This window comes from Stegastes partitus, unplaced genomic scaffold (genome assembly GCF_000690725.1).
Source record: "Stegastes partitus isolate 25-593 unplaced genomic scaffold, Stegastes_partitus-1.0.2 Scaffold1037, whole genome shotgun sequence".
In the NCBI taxonomy this organism is placed as follows: domain Eukaryota; kingdom Metazoa; phylum Chordata; class Actinopteri; family Pomacentridae; genus Stegastes; species Stegastes partitus.
The window spans coordinates 116,542-135,453 of NW_007578768.1; the positions used below are offsets into that span (position 1 = coordinate 116,542).

At 45.0% G+C, this 18,912-nt stretch overlaps 1 protein-coding gene across 1 annotated transcript; it reads left to right on the forward strand.

Annotated features, from left to right (window-relative positions):
• The first annotated feature begins 1,067 nt into the window (after positions 1-1,067).
• Positions 1,068-16,884, forward strand: mier2 (mesoderm induction early response 1, family member 2). The gene is given in 14 exon segments (XM_008295312.1): positions 1,068-1,076; positions 4,457-4,490; positions 4,493-4,553; positions 4,555-4,591; positions 6,900-7,013; positions 7,229-7,340; positions 8,157-8,236; positions 8,804-8,873; positions 9,111-9,256; positions 10,647-10,728; positions 11,481-11,575; positions 11,662-11,792; positions 12,303-12,445; positions 14,754-16,884. Coding segments are annotated over 14 exon segments (1,566 nt in total). The 3' UTR covers positions 15,206-16,884.
• The last annotated feature ends 2,028 nt before the right edge of the window (positions 16,885-18,912 follow it).

An 18,912-nucleotide genomic window follows, 5' to 3' on the forward strand; every position in this document is an offset into this window, starting at 1 on the left:
CACAACATTCAACACTTGGCTCCAGTTTATTGTTTAATGGGGTCTAATTGTGCATCATGATAATTAAGAATCAGTTTCATGCTGCTGCTGTTTCCCGTCTGGAAAAAGACAAACTTGTTGGAATATCGGCTGAACGGGACACTGAGCTCAATAATAAAAGGTTTTTGAAGATCACATGAAGAAGTAGATTTCTACATCGGATCAAATATAATTTCTCACAAAATGTGTTAATTTGCTCAAACTAAGCAAAGAAGAGTCCTGCTTTAGCTCAGTGAAAGAATTACTCCAACAGTAAAAGCTCATCGTAGATAATCCACGTCTTCTCCTGACATGTACATAATAATTCACATAAATATTAAATAAATGGATGTTTTTAAGTGAATTAACAGTTTTGAAAGCTCTGTTAAAACTTAAAAACAAGAGGAAAGCAGAAATACTTATTTCAGTTGTATATTTATTGTGTGGTTCTGTGAAGACATTTAAATACTGACATTATCTTTAATTAGTCAGGTTTTGAATTAAATGAGAAGATCCCAGCTTTCTATGAGCATCTAGAAATAAAAACTGTGTTTGACATTGACTCTAAACTTTGAATATTCTTTATTTGTTCCTATGATTTATTGCTGTAGGAGTTCAGAGCAGAAATGACTCTAAAGTGTTTTATTTTATTATCAGTGACTTTATGTGAAAACCTGCTTTGGAATAAAACTGACTGATGTGAAGTGTTGGTGTAGTGATGGTTTAAACCTCACAGCAGGCTCACAATCATTAAATATCAGAGATGAATGTGTGAGTCTTTGCTTTCTAGTTGGTGGTTTTATATTATTTATGGCGAGTAAAGACGAACTTTATCTCTCAGACCGACACCGTGAGCCGAGGGAAGAGTTTCTACATGAACTAATTACACATTTTTAAACTGCACTCGTTAAATGAGATGAATAAAATAGCGGAACGAGTCGCAGAAAGTCGGTGCAAAGTAGTGCAGCACCGCCGCTGCTGCTGCGGCAATAAGCGGAGCTGAGCAGACCGACAACATCCGGGCAATACGCAGCTTGCGCAGAAACGGAATGGCGGAGGTAAGTGAGCGAAAACGAGGACCGTACCGAGCCGAATCAGGCACCACCGCGGCCGAATCTCACACTCGTGTCACCCGGTGCGGTACCCGGGACCGTCGAGGGTTTGTCCGGCGGCTGAACGCCGGCTGAAGGGGGGTGTACGGGGCGCGTTTGGACCGGGAAGCGGCGGGGCAGAAATGGAGAAGCTCTCCGGCGTAGCGCCTCGCTCCGCGTCCTCGGCTTTAAAGAGCCATTCCCCGAGCAGAGCTGCGAAAGCCGCAGAAAACAATAGGCAGCCCGGCGGGTCGGACACGGTGGTGCTGAAGTGGTCCAGGTGCGCCTGAGCCCGGCGGGGGAAGTGGGCTGGAGCCGGACCGGGGCGCAGACAGAACAGAAAAGTTGTCATGAGTCGGCGGCGCTAAACTCCGACCGCGGCTCTCGGAAACACTGAGAACTAGTTTATTTCCTTCTTGTGCCACTCGGAGCAGCGACAGACCCGTTCAGCACCAAGTCACAGGAAAGCGCCCTGGACGGACAGACAGACAGGCAGAGGGACGGGCTGCACCAGAACATTTAGGTTCTGGCTGGACCTTTATGGTCTGCTCTGGTTTAGAGAGAGACCCGGTGCTGGAGTTGTTGAGATCCTGGTTCAGCCTCTCAGGACCCAAAGTTTGTCCACTTTGCCTCCACATGTGGCCTCATCACAGACAGACAGCAGGTCCAGGTTCACTGGAAGAGTTCAGATTAAAGACTAAAGTGGAAACTTTTCATAATCAGATATTTCAGCAGACAGAGCTGTGGATCCATAGAGACTATAGGATGTGTTTGTGACTTTAAGCACAGTGTGAGGGTGTTACAGTACAGACAGGACAGTATGTGCATGTAAACGTTCAAGGTGCATTAATATAATAATCATTGGTAGACTTTAGTCTAACAGAGAGAGAGGTGGACCTGTGAGACCTGGAGTTGTTGAGATCCTGGTTCAGCCTCTCAGGACCCAAAGTTTGTCCACTTTAACTCCACACGTGGTCTCATCATAGAAACACACTCTGGCCCAGTTTACTGAAATAGTTTAGATTCAGTGGAAACTTGTTGATTTTGCAGTAAAATCAGATATTTCACCATTTTTAGACGAACCATTGTGCAGAAAGCAGTGGAACGGCTTTATGGGTAATATGTGTGAGCTGAGATACATCCAGTATAAACTGTCTATGCAAGATATATGGATATAATGATGATATATGGACTTTTAGTGTCCAGATCAGACCAGAGCCTGGACTGGACTCGTGCTGATGCTGCAGGACAACCTGTTCCTGCACCAGGTGTGAACCAGTCAGTGGATGTACAGACATCTGGTCGACCTGTAGGGATTAAAAGTCCATGAAGTTCAGTTCACATTCAGCTTTATTGTCATTTTACAGGTTCTGAGACGATGAGACTCAGTTTAGCATCAGACCTGAAGTACAGCAGCAGCAGGAGGTCTGGTTCAGACAGAGGTGGAGCTGTGAGACCTGGAGTTGTTGAGATCCTGGTTCAGCCTCTCAGAACCCAAAGTTTGTCCACTCTGCATGTGGTCTCATCACAGACACACACTCCGGCCCAGTTTAGTTTAGATTAAAGACTCAGTTGGAAACTTTTGTAAATGTTGTTATTGCTCCATTTTTAAATCTGTCATTCTGTAGAGGAACGTCTAAAGAAGTTCAGCTGAGATTAAACTTCATTGTTGCATGAGTACCAGTTCAGCATCAAACCAAAAGCAGCAGGAGAAGAGTTGTGTCGTGTAAAATGTCCAGAAGGAAGAGCTGTCAGGGCCTGTAGGTGTGTTCAGTTATAAACTGTATAATGTGTGCATGTATGTGAGCTATATGAATATAATGATGACATGTGGACTTCAGTGTCCTCGCTGGTCGGCTCTGATCTACACAGTGGGTCTCATTTTACTGAACCGGTTCAGACCAAAACCTAGACTGGAAACATGTTGAAGGAAAACCACCATTAACTGGTGTTGCACCATTTTCAAACCAGTTAGTCTGTAGAAAGACTTCTGATGAATGTGTAGGAGGTTTAAACAAGTCCATGAAGTTTACGTTAAACTTTGTTGTCTGGTACTGAAACGACAAACGCAGTTTAACATCAAAGCAGACGTGTTAAAGAAGCAGGACGAGTGGAAAAGCTTTAAGGGCCGTAGCATGAGAGTGTTATACATATATACCCTATGAGCTGTGCATGGAAGTATGCACATATATGAATATCTAATGATAATGTATGGACTGTTTAATGTCCTTACAGGTCGGCTGTCGTCTACACAGTGTGTCCCACTTCACTGCAGTAGCTTAGACCAAAGCCTGGACTGGAAACACGTTGATGCTGCAGCAAAACCTGTTACGGCACCAAACCGGTTAGTCTGTAGAAAGACTTCTGATGAATGTGTCGGAGATTAAAGAAATCCATGAAGTGTAGTTTAGATTCAGCTTTATTGTCATTGTACGAGTACTGAGGCAGGAAACGTGCAGCTCAGCGTCAAGTGGAATCGCTTTCAGGACGGTGTGAGTGTGCTGAGATATATACAGCACGGACAGTGCATGCAAATATTCAAGATATATGAATATAGTAATAATATACAGACTTTGAGTGTCCTTACAGGTTAGACTGGGATCTAATTCAGGTGTCCAGATCCTCGTGGAGCCTCTCATGCAGCTTATTATCAACAAAGCAAACTGAACTGGTGCATAGAACTCTTTATTAGCCTTCATTATGGATATTCAGTCTTTTCCAGTTTACTGAAACAGTTCAGGCCGAGCTGTGACTGGAAACACGTTGATGCTGCAGGAAAACCATCAGAAACTCTTATTTCACTGTTTTCAAACCAAAAGTTCTGCAGAAAGACTTTCTGTGAATCTCTGAAGGTTTGATTAGATTCAACTTTTACTGTCGTTGCACAAGTACTGAGCCGACCAATCGCAGCTTAGCATCGAACCAGAGGTGCAAACCTGAACCCAAGGAGAGTGCAGTGCCTTCATGTTCAGTATAAACAGAGTGTGCAACATATGTGGACCTCCAAGAAGTCATTATAGCACATGCTGTATGGCTGTATATAATATAACCAGAATTAAATAATCATGTTACAGCTACAGGTGTCATCATCTATCCTCCAGCCTTTCACTAGCGTTGAGTCTCACAAGTTAAAAAAGGGCGGTTTAGACGTCAGGAGTCAGCTGATGGGTAATGGGATGAGCCAGGATCAGCGTGATCCCATGTTGTTGGTGTGCACCACGCAGGCATGTGCTGCGCTACTGCAACACATCCCGGAGCTGTTTTACATGACTTTGAATGCTGCATACAAACCTCTGTGTGTGTGTGTGTGTGTGTGTGTTTGTAGGTGGGTGGAAAGCATCTGAACGTGCGTGCAGAGGTCGTGGCCTAGTGGAGAGTGGAGAGCGATGAAGGCCCTCAGCTGGAGAAGCAGAAGTCTGAACAGGTCTTAGAGGAGCTGGAGGAGACCTCGCTCCATGAAGATGGCAGCACAGTCCCACACTGTATGTGTCAAAGCTCTTCTGTCTAGAAGCCACACTGACTGAATGTTGTCCTGTGATTATTTATGGGAGCTTCATAGCTGCAGGTAGAACTGCTGTGGTCGTGCTGGCTGGCCGACCAGAGGAACTGTTGTAACCCAACTGTAACTAATTACAGAACTTAGTCTGTGATTTGAAGGACTGATAGTTTACCAGTTTGTGGATTCAAACCCTAAAAACTCTTCTAAGTGTGTAGAAGTTACATATTTAGGTGTTTCCTATCTTTAAGATGAGATATTATTATTATTATAAGATAAACTTTATTGATCCCTCACTGAGGAAGTGTGACAGCAGCTGATACACATGAGGCATGAAAGCAGCAGGACAAGAAATTACAATAATACAGATATAACAGGTCTTATGTGGTTATGTACACGTATGACTTCATGACTTTACTCATAAACAGGTACGACATGGAAGATACTGTACGTAGAGTTTTGCTGCTGCAGTCAGATGCATTAGTGGAGGATAGAGCACGTTAGACATGATGCTGTAACTCTGCTGTTGCTTCCTCTAGAATGTGCAGATCTACAAAGCACCCGTCTCCCTCGCTGCAGCTCGAGCACGCCAGCTTCACTTATGAGGTGTGTCAGAAAAGTTCCAGGACTGGTGTCACTAAAGATAGACTTCAAACCCAAACCAGGAGTTTCTCCTTCAGACCATCAACCAGCTCGTCCACAGAGGTCCTGCAGCGTTTGCTTCGTCCAGAAGAGGCAGAGTTGCGTCAGGACCAGTGGAGGCTGCGTCACCATGACAACCTGCTCACAGCGCCCTGAGCATCCCACAGCTCCTGCTGAGGAGAACATCTCCTCCCTACTCACCCCACCTGGCTCCGTGGGGTTGGTTCCTCCTCCCCAAGCTCAAGGGCTCATCAAGGAGACCCGTTTAGAAGACGTGGACGACATCAAGATGGCTGTGAGGACGGAGCTGAGAGGATCCTGGAGAATCCTTCCAGGAGAGCATGGAGGCGTGAAGAGAAGGCTGGAGGAGGGCGGTAGACTCCAGGAGGATTACTGGGAAGAGGAACACTGGGAGTTTGGGTTTGAAGTCTATCTGTTGTGACACCAGTCCTGGAACTTTTCTGACCCACCTCATAGCGCTCTGCTCAAACGCTGTAAAACTTCTCTATGCAACACGATGGCAGGTGTAAGACTGGAGTTTAATTCAGCCACATGTCTGAAGGGATTCTGAGGAATAATATAGAAAACAGCACAGTGCTCGTTTACAGGATTAATTCTTTGGTTAGTTACGTATGAAATCCTGGAATTCTGAGTCCTTGTTTTTCATGCTGTCATCAGGACACTGCGCTTTTTATTTTTATTGTATTTAACCTTTATTGAACCAGGTGAGTCCCATTGACACTGACATCCAGGGAGCCGTGGCCAAGAGGGCAGCAGCAACAATACAACACAAAAAATATCATATATGAACGCAACAAAGCATAAATACATGAAATACAAACAGAACACGACAAACAAAGCTGGTTTGACAGACTGTAGGTTTCAAGGTGGAAATGCTCAGTCAGTGGATTTAGTGCTTGTTTCCCACATCATGCATCTTCTAGTGTATTAAATACGCCATAAGGATCATTTACCAAAGAATTTAAAGTTCTATGGAGGGGGTTCAAACTCAAGGAAATTCATGCACTTGTTTGAAAGACATTTTAAAATCCAGCCACTTCATGTCAGTGAATACAGAAATACTATCTGAACACAGACAATTAATAGACTTTAAACAGACACTAAGGATGCTGGTTTAACAGTCTGAAGCACTGAACTCGCTCTGCGGCATCGTTCCTGTTTACGTCTCCGTTTATTGTCATTAAATGCAAAAGCAAAAAAGTGTCATCATTCAGTAAAACTAAAACTGTACGTTCCTCCCACGTTCCCCGGATCAGAACAAACTCTCCCAACACCAAGTTCAGGAAATGAAGTGGAACATCCAGATGCTGATTTCCACATCTGCTTCAAACTGGAGCTTTAATTAGCTTCAGTGAGTAGAATCTGAACTCTGCAGTGTGGATCGATGTAAATGTACCGTTTGGTGTTAAACTGTTCAGATACCAGACATGCTGCCTTGAACTGCTTCATTTTTGTAGTGTTCTGATCACTTCACAGTGAACTGACTGAGTTATGGAGGTTTTTGGAGGGAATGTGGAGACTGTCCTTGAGACCACTGAACAGGCAGATGTGTGGAAGATGTTGTTTTCAATGTGGAAGTAATTCATAGATTCCTCTCCCTCCTTCTGTCTCCGTCTCTAACTCACCTGTAGGCCGGTGAGCTTCCCTTGGAGGAGCTGCTGGCTTTGTACGGTTATACGGTGTCAGATCCAGAGAAGGAGACCTGTCACATGGCTGCCAGCCTGCCAGACATGACACTGGACAAGGTACGACCCAAAGCTGTTCACGTTCCCGTCTGTACTGGCCTTCTGGTTGCTGTTCATCTTATTGAACAAAGCTGTTGTGTTGGGAGTCAGCATTGAAGCATAAACTTTAATTATCACACATCTAATAGGAATGATTGGTTTTGGAAATGAAACCCTTTCTTCTGCTCCTCCACGACGCTTTACTGTTCTGTTGCTTTTGTTTTTCTCGTGTTCAGGATCAGATAACTGAGGATCTGTTTCCTGTGGAGGAGGAAGAGGAGTCATCAGCCGATGATATCACCCCCTCCGTCACCTCAAACACCTCAGACCTGCTCCGTCGCCTCCAAGGTGAGATTAACGCCTGACTGTTGAACGTTTGAAACGATCTCGTGACGAGCGGAGAGACAGAAAGAGGAAGGCTGGTTTCATAGCTTTCCTTCACATGTAACAGGTGATGAAAGAAATTCCTGAAGCTTTTGTTTGGCTTGATTTTAAATGAGTGCTTTGATAAGAAGGCAGGTTTATGTCGAGGTGGAACATTTCTGATAACATAGCAGAGCTTCAAATATCAGGAAATTACACGTAAGCTTTGATTGATTTCAGCGTATCGGTTTCTGATCTACCGGCGTGATGGTACCGGCTGGTCCATCTCCATGTGACGGAAATATGTCAAAGACAGTCCAACGGCTCTGAGCTGAAGGAGTTTAAATGTATTAAAAGGTGACAGTGATTTATATTTAAACGTGGGGAAAGCGCTGAGCTCATGAAATATCATTTAAAAACCAATCTATGGCTGCTTGTGTGTTTTATCCAGACTGAACCCACAGTAACAGAGGAGGAGGCGCCTCGACCGTCTGTGATTCCTTCCTCCGTCTGTTTGCCCTTTTGTGTTTTAAATGGAGTTAGATGTATCCCGTTGTTATTTTAATGTCCGACCACAGCCGGTTGAAGCTTCAGAAGTCCTACGAGCTTCAGTAAAAAGCAAATTATCTCCTTTTTCTGGTTCTTGAAAACATCTTCAGGAACCAAAATGAGAAATGAATTTGCTTTTTTTACTGATTCTCAGGGCTGAGGATCCACACAGACCAGCTGCAGACATGTCTATAGTTTGTGTAGCATCAGTGAGTTTAAAGCGTCACCTGTCTGCTGTTTTGTCTCTTCCAGGTGGAGACAAAGACCCATTGGTCAGCTCGTCAGATGAGGACTCTGATGACGCCTCTATTCCCTCCAATGAAGAGCACAAGGTAGCCTGATGCTGACTTGAAGCATGCTGCGCTCTGTGTTTGCAGTTTTATGAGAGATAAAACCACACAAAGGCCCTCCAGCAGAACAATTAGCCGATAATGAAACACTGGTTTATGAACTCTCTGCTAATGGGTTTGTCTTACATTTGATCCAATAAGAAGCTGCACACGCTCACCTCTTCCTACGCTGGCGTCCAGCATAAAACAAATACTGCAGGATTATCCAATGTGGACGAAATTCCTGTGCTGGACCAACTGAACCCAAACTAACCCCCGTACATGAGACCTGATTTAGACAGAACCGCCGTGGTTTTGATAGCCGGGCCAAACACGCTGTACGAAAAAATATTTTCACTTGTGCGAGCCAGAGAAAAGACCGATGGGGATAAAACATCTCACCAGTTCCAAAACCAAAGTGGCTTAGTTGTTCAAACCTGACATCTGCTTCTGGTCAGACCTTTCGCTTTTCAAGGGTACGGGTCTGTCTCAGCACACGTCACAGATTTTAGGACAGCTTCAGCTTTTACCAGCAGGTGATGTGGACTGTATCTCTGATTTGCTTCTCAGGAGATCATGGTTGGCTCCATGTATCAGGCAAAAATCCCTCCAGTCAGCCCCTACACCCACCAGGAGAGAGGTAAGCAGCTACCAGATCCCGCTAATGGTGTCAGAAAACAGTTTGAACAGTTGTTTTATGAGGATTAAGTCTAAAACTCTGGATAAACTTGGGCTGAAGTTCTTCAAGCACCACATGATTTCAGCTGATTAGAGTGTAGTGTAGTGCAGAATCTAAGAAATCCTTTGACTCTCTGGTAATGTTAGAAAATCCTCCCATTTTAGCTCATTTCATTCTGTTTCCTCGTCTTCCTTGCAGCCTACAGCGGTGACGACCAGCTGCTGTGGAGGCCGGAGGTTCTGCCGGTGCAGGAGGTGGAGGAGTTCCTGCTGAATGTACAGAGACCACGAGGCCAGGAGGGGGCAGTGTTCACACAAGGGGCCGCTGTCCAGGACAACGAACAGGTAGCGAGACGTCGCGTCTCACAAAACATCGTCAGCTGCATTCGTGTGCTCAAACTTCGACGTCGCCTGTTGTAGCGTGTTTATCCTGCACACGGTGCTGCTGGAGTGCTCATGAGCGATGGGTTAGATGCCCCAGGAGCAGGTGGATTAGGGGCAACCACTGAATTATTAGTTTTGGTAAAATATTTTAAATGTTTGTGTGTATTTTCAGAGAACTTGATAACTGGATGAGTAGAAGTCTGCTTATATGTCAGGTTGAAGACCTAACTGGATATTCAGTTGTCTTGCTTTTTAACTGGTCGCCGTCCTCTCAGAGCGCATCTCCTCCTGGTCCTGCTTCACCACATCTCCCCATAATGACTAAACTACAGGCTGCAGGTTGAGACCAAAATGGTTTTATTTTGAGAATGTGTAAGTTAAAAGGTTGGGCTCTTCAGCGTTTGCCATCGGGGTTGAAAACTGTCTGTTTTCTTCTTGGCTCAGCTGGTCTGTCCCTGCATGATGTGTAAAAACCCATTTAGCTGTGATCATGTTCCAGGGAGGCCTTCAGCTCATTATTATATCAAACAAAACACGGAGAGAGGAGGCTGGTGGAGAGGGACAGGTCCTGACTCAGACTCACCTGGTGATAGAAATGCAGGTCTGGAGAGAGATTATAACCAAGTCAGTGAAGAACAAGTCGCCCACTGCATTCAATCACATGACTAATGCAGCGCTGGGGACGCAAACGTAAACTGACATTAACAGCAGCTGTGATCTTGACTTCCACAGTTAAATAAACATGATTGATTGTGATGCTGATATTTAAAATGCACTCTGCTCGTAGGAAACAGTCCATGTAGCTAAAATAACACCGTATTTTACTGTTTTCCAACTAGTTCTTGGTCACACCCCTGTCTGAGTGCACTGCAGCCGTCTGGTTAGCGTCTAGCTTAGCCTGCATGTGAGGCGTTTAAGGAACATCGGTAACTCGATCTGTCTATCAATAAGCAGATGTTGCAGATGTTTAGCAAGTGAGAAGTTTCACAGTGTCCAGCTTACCTGAGTGATTTCAGACAACCTGCAGTGAAACTACATCGTGCAAAGAGAACTTTTCATCAGCAGAGAAGACGGGTTAGTAGTTGTGGTGATGCTGCACCAGAATAAGGGGCGACCAAATCATGTGCTGGTGAAATAAGAAAGTTGGTAGCATCAGTTTAACCAGTTTAAAAGTTCATCCCTACATACAGCGACTACATGCTGCTGGTAGAGGAGCGTGACTCTGCCGGTGTTTAGTCTTTGTCAGTAACCAGAAGTTCTTCTTCTTTTGACAGAGTTTAAACAAAAAGCTCAGGTTTCACTGTGTGACGGCCTTTTCTCCTTCTCCTTCTCCTTTTCTCTGGACTTCCAGGCGCTGTATGAACTAGTGAAATGCAACTTCAATGCAGAAGAGGCACTGAGGCGGTTACGCTTCAATGTCAAAGTGTTTAGTGGTAAGAACAGAGCTTCTGTTTGTCCCGACCTGCCACCACCTGTGTTTGTACTTCACCCAAAGTCAGACCTGTGATAAAGACTAAAAACATCCAGTATTTCACAAACAAGAAGGTCTTTGTCATCCTGTGTCACGTAGCAGCATTATCAGAACATTCCATTGTTTTTTATTTTAAGGTGCTGTCCAGGTGTTTGAACTGCAGGAAGTAGAAAAGGGGATGAACTTTCCCACTAGTTTAAAGATAACAGCTTCCTCATGAAGTCACATGTTCCAGAAATTCTTTGACATCAATCTGCAGTTGCAGGACGCCGCCACACTCCTGATGAAGTCACATCTGTGAACATCACACTGAAGATGTGGGCATCATTTAAGAGCCTAGAGATGCCTTCATTATAAAAACTGTGCAGCACAGTGATGCCACGTGTAAAACAAGCTGGGAAAACATGTTCCAGTCGAGGATTTGGCAGAGATGACTCTTTCCATTGAACACAAGCTGCTGAGTTCAGCACTGCAGAGGATGAACAGCTCACTGATGTGACCTCATGACCTTTAGTCCAGCTGTGAGCCTCCAGTTTAAGTTTGGATTATGCTAAAAAATGAACAAAAAATGGACACAGCTTTGGAACAAGAAAGTCATTTTCTGAATGTACATGTTGTCTTATGTGCTGCGTGTTGTTCATGTTCATGAGATCAGTTGTGTTGTTAATAAACCTGACGTTTAGCCTTAATGCTGCTGCTGTCCTCTGCCTTTAGAGGAGCTCTGTTCCTGGAGCGAGGAGGAGTGCAGGAACTTTGAGCACGGCTATCGAGTTTACGGGAAAAACTTCCACCTCATTCAGGCTAACAAGGTGAGCGCTCTGCAGACAGGACGGTAGGACGGTGTGGGCTTTTGGTCGCTCCAATCAACAGCAACTTTTTCTCCCCTTTGCCGCAGGTACGAACGCGCTCTGTGGGCGAGTGCGTGGAGTATTACTACATGTGGAAGAAGTCCGACCGGCACGTGTACTTTACCCAACAGGCCACCAGGCTGAGCCGCAAGAAGTACAGCCTGCAATCAGGGAGCATGTGAGTGAGGCTAACGATCAGTCGAGCTACATGTGTACGTGTAGCTGTAACGTACACGATGCCTCGTCTGAAACGCCCTGCAGTGAGCCGACTGAAGGGTAGCTTAGCTCTCCGGTTCATCGCACTGTGTGTTCTCCTCACTCACAGTCTGCTTCTGTTTCCTGTATGTGCACCGTGAGCATCTCATGAAATCTACTCTGGGAACATGTTTCAGCAGCTCCAGGACTTTATTAAGATGTTCGTTTCTTTATTTTATTTAAGTTGTAGCTTCACACAATGAAACAGGAATCCGCCGTGAGTCCTGTCATGAGACAAACCTCTCTTCATCTGCTAGTAATGCCAGCTAACTGGACATGTTTCTGTTTGTGTGGTGGGGCTCCTCTGTTGGTGACTGTTCAGGATTAGGTTCTTAAATGACTTTGTGTCGCTGCTTTTTAGAAGAAGAAATAGTAAAACTTCCAGGTTGTGTGGCCTCTGGGTTTGCTGTGCTGACAGTGCTGTGTGTTGCAGGGAGGACGGGGACCAGGACGGGGAGGTCGGGGATCTGGAGGGAAGCAACAGTTCCTCAGGGTTGTTGTCTCACGCCTCCATGGGCACTGGGCAGCTGGAGTCCACGTTACCTCCACAGTCGAACCTGGATCTGGACAAACAAGGTACCGATTAGAGTTGGCCTCTGACCAGAACCTGATGTGGCAGCTCAGATTCTGGATAAAAGTTCACTCCTAAACTGACCTAGTGCCGGATTAAATGTCCTGTCACACAGCTGGCCAACATCACGAGCAAAGTGAAGCAGAGGTTAGAGCCAGAACGCTCTAGAACGTTGTTCCGATGACCTCATGGTTAAAGACAGAACCACTCGGAGAAGAAGCACATGTCCAGGAACAGCTTAGAAAATATCCACCCGTTTCATTAGAGTTTAATTTAAAGTGGAAGCTGGCCACAGAGCACCTCACTCCACAGTTTGGCAAATATAAGCTGAAAAACTCACTCATGTGGCTGAAGGCTGTAGTTCTGCCGTCTTTCTGTGTGTCAGACATATTCCCACATCACAACCTGTTCTACCAGTCATGATGTACATGCAGTTTCATGGACTTTACGTTTGTTGAATGTTCTATTTTGATTACAGTTTGCTTTTATTTTGACATCACATGCTCATTATTTTTGGTTATAAAGCATTTCCATGTCTCCCTCCCTTGTTTCCCCATGTTTTCTTGCTTTTTGTCTTTTTGTGTTTGTGTGCACGTCTGTCCTCTGTGTGTGTGTGTGTGTGTGTGTGTGCGTGTGTGTGTGTGTGTGTGCATGCCGTGCACGTTGACATGGTGTTCCAGAAGAGGAGGGTCGGCCCAGGCGCAGACGAACGCCCCGCTTTCTCTTAAAGCCATGACTTGGGTCCACACAGGCCACAGAAAGCAGGCTGGGCCTGCAGGTAAAGAGAACTGGATGAGCAGAGAGACGAGAGAGGATGTGCTCATTAGGAATAAATCTCATTAACTTATCTGTGGTAGATAATCAAACTGTAATTAGAGCTGAAAAGAAGAGGACTAATGTGCACGGCCTCCTCTGGCTGTGGAGTTTCGGCTCCATTCATTTACCAATGATGTCAGATACATCAGGTCATTTAAAATGAATTCAAACCTTTCTCTCTTTGCTTTGTTGGTTTGAAAAGCGTTTTTAAATACAGTACATTTGATATTTACCATTAGATCTGTTTACAGTGTAACTGCTGAGTCCAAATGACAATTAAATTAAGAATCACTTCAGTAAATATTTATTCTTAAACAAAAAATCAACGAATCTAATCGGAGACATTTTTTGTCTAATTAAGTGCACGTCTCCCCTCGCGCTGCTAATTAGCTATTCTGAGCATGTGCACAGGAGAACCTGGTGCTCCTGCTCACTGCTGCCTCTGTACACAGTAAACACAGAGGCTCAGGTCTGTGCAGCGTTACTTCAGCATGTCGTGTTCAAGCACAATGAAAGGGGAAAGTCTGGAGCGATGGGGAGAAACGGAGCAGAGAGAGACACAGCAAATCTGCTAATTGTCTAAATTAACAACAGTTAGGGAAGCCCTCATCAAGTCTTTATTTGCTACCAGTCCAATCAGAGTTATTGATTATTTAGTGTTCGTGGATTCCGAGTCCCGACCTGGTACCATGTTCCTAGAAAGCACACAGACTAGCTGTAGTACCTGGTTGCACCACTAGGCGGATCCTCTAATACGTGATACTGTCATGACCAGAGGAGGCAGGTAGCTCCATGGTGGCAAGCAGAGAGCATTGTGGGAGTGTGTCCAGTAGAGGGCCACCATGATGAGGTCTTCTGTGGTGCTTAATGACCTCCAGCCACCACACGCTTTAGATCAGGCAGGAAACAGCTAGCATAGCATAAACCCAGTGTTTGTATGTAACAGCTGCTGCTTCAGCTAGCACTGTGTGTAGAAATGTCAGAGTAGGACAAATGTCCAGTGTGTTCTGTTGGTGTTTTAATTTAAGCATTTGTTCATTGATAACACGCCTTAATTTAATAAATGGTCTAAATTTAAAACAACAGTGTTACAGCGAAGGATGAACATGAACACAGGACGGGGCTCATATAGGAGCCGATACCGATGAGTTCAGAATCACCTTCATCGTCTCCAATCAGGACATTTACAGTTAGAAACATTTACATTTACTAAGAACAATTAATGTCTGCTGTTAATGAGGAGGAACCTTAAACTATCACTGGACTGGTTCTCCTCCTGACGGTGGTTCGGGTTCCGTCATGTCATCTACGGTAGAACATCTGGAGTATTTGGATCTAGCGTTGGTTTCCGTTTCACTTCAGTATGACGACAGGGAGTTTCAGGCAGGAATATGTACACAAATGCTTTCATAAAACTGTAAGCCAACAAATGAGACTTGCAGCTCCAGAACATGGAGCTTTTATTACAGCTCCTGATGTCATCCTGCCTTCTTCCAGATGGGGAGCTGGTGATGGGCCTGTCAGAGCTGTGCGGTGACGAATGTCCTCAGCAGCTGTTTGGATGTCCCTTCTCCCTCACGCCCATCGATGACCTGCGGGACTCTGGCTCAGACGGTTGCTGTCCTTCGGCTCCGGTCCAGCTCCAGTCTCAGCCGTCTGCTCAGAGCTCCCAGTGGGCCTGCGGGAGCTCTCCGTCCCGCCACGACGACCGCGGCCTCCCAAACTCCTGCTTCTACCAGCTGCACATGCGCGGCGGACCTTTCGTCTCCGAGGGCCCCGACTGCGGTACAGCAGGCGGCGAGGCTGGCGCCCCCCATCGGCTGCAGGTGGAGTTCAGCCTCCCGTCCGCCTCACCTCCTTCATCTGCTGTCCTCCCGTCACACTTCCAGGCCTTCGGCAGCCTGCTGCACCCCTCCCCCGTCCAGCATCCCCGCTCGCTCACACAGTGAGGAGATGGGCTGAACTGAGTGCTGCTCTTTGTGATTCGTCCCGCGTGGAGATCTTCGATTGTCTTCACACCGGGGCTAAAGAACAAGAAGTGCATTTACCAAACTGTTTTTTGGACACGATGGACCTACTGGCGGTGTTGGAGGGACGTTCTCATCCGTCTGATCCTGTTTTTAAACTGAGACACTTGAACCCTCTGTCCGATGTGGAATGACGAGCGTGTTAATCACTACTTTCAGGCATTGATTACGTGTATATGAACAGTTGATCACCACGGCGCCGTTCTGTGGGTCGGTTATAATGAACACATGTGAAAGCACAGAGAGCTGCTGTCCATGTTTCTGCTCTTAAACACATCATGATTGACAACGTTAACCACTGCTGCTTGTTTTCTTATTTATCAGGACGGAGAAGTTTGACCTGCTGCTCAGATTTGTTCCAGATTCTGACCACGAGCCAGTCGTGTGCTTCTCTACGTCCTTCATATTGAATCGGCACTTTGAGCGCTGCAGCCGGTTCACATCCGTCGCTTCGTGTCACGACGTGGTGGCTGGAGCTCCAGATCCGTAGAGTAGTTTATTTAAACGTGAGCTTCACATCTTCTCCTCTGAGTCTGTAACTGGCTCTCGGTTTTTTTCGGTTTCGCCTCTTTCTTTCTCTTTGCGTGTTTTTAGATTTTTGGCACAGAAGTGGAGAGTTTAGTTTAAATGAGCTGAAATGAAAGAATATTTCCTAATTTGAGCGCGGTGCGGTGCAGGAGCTACGAGGAGCGCTGTGGTTTTGCTTTTTTTGTTTGTTTTAGTGAATATTTTCATCCTTGTTCTTCCCTTAGAAACGTATTCTGGGATGTTTGAAGGTGCAGTGCTTTGGCAGGACTGATGGACCACTCTGATGGTTCGGCCCGTTTAACGTGCAGAATAGGCTCAAAATAAAATAAAACCCGTACACGCCAGGTTCCTCAGGTTCTGCAGATTTGACGGTATCCAAACCCCTCGATGAGCAGCGAGAGTCTGAACACGTGTTTAACATCCAGAGGTTGTGTTGTTGCAGCTCGATGGTCCAGCGGTGAAGACCGACGCTGTGGTCCAAACATCTCTGACGTGGAGGTTCAGGCATCGTGATCCAGTGGAACACGCTGGCCTCTATCAGAAAGCAGGTGTACGATGATGTTTGCTGAGAAACATCTGGGCCGTGTTGGACCAGAGGATGCTCCAGATGTGAGCATGTTCTGGGTTTCAGGTAGATCCATGAGTAGAGCTCCTTCTGCAGCAAGCCGCTGCAGAGCTGGTCTGCTCTGGAGAACCAAAACGGACTTAAAACGACGAAGCGTTCCCATAACGTCCACCGACTGAAGACTGACTGGCTTAAACTCACACTGGTGTTCAAAGAAAGCGCATCCCTCCGTAGAACTGTAGTGATCGTCCGATAGCCTCGGCGTACGGCGATGCTTCTCCCGGCCTGCGTCAGAGCGACCTGCAGGGGGCGACGCTGGGTCAGGACCTCCTCCATTCTGTTTTCCATTAAGATGATGAACTGAAGCAACTTGAGGGCCACAAATGCAGTGTTTTACCAAAACTCTTGTATACAGGTTGTACATTTTGCAATATTTTTTGATGGAATCTGTCACATGTTAGTTAGCTTTGCCTTAACTATGAATAAATATCTTTTGTGTATATTTCCACCTGTGCTGCTAGTCGTTCATGTACCGTACCGTTAGAAATGTGAAGCTCCTCTGTGACACGTTTTCTTTGAACACCAGTGCAGGTAGAACGTCGGTGTTCTGGACTCGGCCGGAGACAGATGGTTAGGATCAGTTGTTTATTGTGATGATGGTGTTCTGGTCATTTTGTCGGTTTGCATGTCGGTGGATTCTGAGCCTAACGTGGCGAAACAAAGTCCTGCAGAAGGAAATGACTGAGCTGGACTTCTGGCTTCCATCTGTGCTTGTTTGCTTCTGGTCTGCGGCTGTGAATGTGGAGCTCCTCCTGTGATCCTGCTTCCAGCCCAGTCGCTCTCAGATCAGCGTTTGCTTTGTCTCTGACTGTTTACATGCGGCGGGTTCAGGATGAGGCGGCGGCAGACGGAGAAGAATCACTGCCTTTTGTTAATTCTTGATTTTTACTTTTATTTTTAGCATTTTATATACATATATATATATATATTGTACTGCTTCTGTTCTGTTTGTTTCTAATTATTATATTTTGTAAAAAAGACAAATTAAATTGAGCGGTGGAAGCACTGCTGTGTCGGTTCCTCTGGCGGTTTGAGCAGCGAGGAGTTCAGATGTCATGAGTGAAATGTTGGCCGTCAACGTAGAGCAAAGACTAAAGAGGGAGAAACTGAGTTATGTCTCAGCGCCTTCATGTGCACTGATTTAAAGTCAGATGCTCTTTAAACACCAGTCTGATCACGTGTTTAACGGAAACCTGCACTGATCTCAGAAAGTCAGAAGTTTTCAAATCATGTTCAAGAACTTAAAGATTCCTCTTTAACACCTGCGAGTGTCTGTCCACCAATCAGATGTGCTCCTCAGAGCAGCAGATTTGTTCTTATGTGCATTTTGGTTCTTTCATAGATTTCTTGTCGGTCTGGAAACAACAGCTGCTCGGTCCAACGTATACACACAGCAGCTCTCATGTCTGGCTGGACGTCCTTTGGCTGTTTTCACTTCAGCTCCATGCTTCTGGTTTAGGTTCAGTTTAACTGCAACACCTGGTTCTGAGGTGAGCGGAGGGGCGAGGGTCAGACAGCAGCTACAGGTAACACATGCAACGTGATGGGAACACGACGTGTACCTGGAGAACTGAAGGCTTTCATTCCACCATCACAGCGCCGATGTCTTCCTCAGGCAGGCAGTCCTTCCTTCAGACTGCTGCTTCCTCTTGACACCATGAGCAGAAGCTCCAGGTGATCCACATCAGCCTCAGGTGAGCAGGACACACTTGACCAGATGGTGTTTACATCACGCTGCAGGAGGTGAAGGCAGTTTGTTAAATATTCTCCCTCATGTGAAGTAAATTCTTTGGGATCTGGCAGGACGGATACGAGAATAAATACATTAGAAAGAGAGAGAGCAGTACTAAAGTGTAAAAATAAATTAATAAGACAGTTGAAAACAAAAGTTCTGTAAAGTCCAACTATGTAATTATAGAGTCATACACTGAAAAAAACTAATTACTAAAAAATACAGGTTTTGGATGCAAACTTTATTTACAGTTTTTCCTTTAGAGTCAACAGGACTTTACTGGATATCTGCATTTTTTAACAAAATAGGAAAACTGTACAAATTAAAAGCACATTTGTCAGTCCTCTATATGCATATATATATATATAGATATATAGATAGATAGGTAGATAGCAATAAAAATATATAAAATAATGATATTTTGATATGATAATACCAAAAATTATCATCACTTTACAGTTAAACAGGGTAAAAGTACGAATTACCACTAAAAATACAGATTATTGACAGTTTGGTCTGTTTTTCTTTTTTGTTTGTTTTGTTTTTACTTTAATTAATTAAATTAATGCTGTTCCTGTGCTTTCATAAAGTTTTATCTCGAATTTACCAAAATGGGAAAATTATGTAAAATATCAATAAATTATTTTTTTGTTTTTCTAAATACAGTTAAAAACTACTAAAAATATGATTATTTCTTACAGTGTAGACATTTACATATAATTACATTTCATCGTGATATAATCT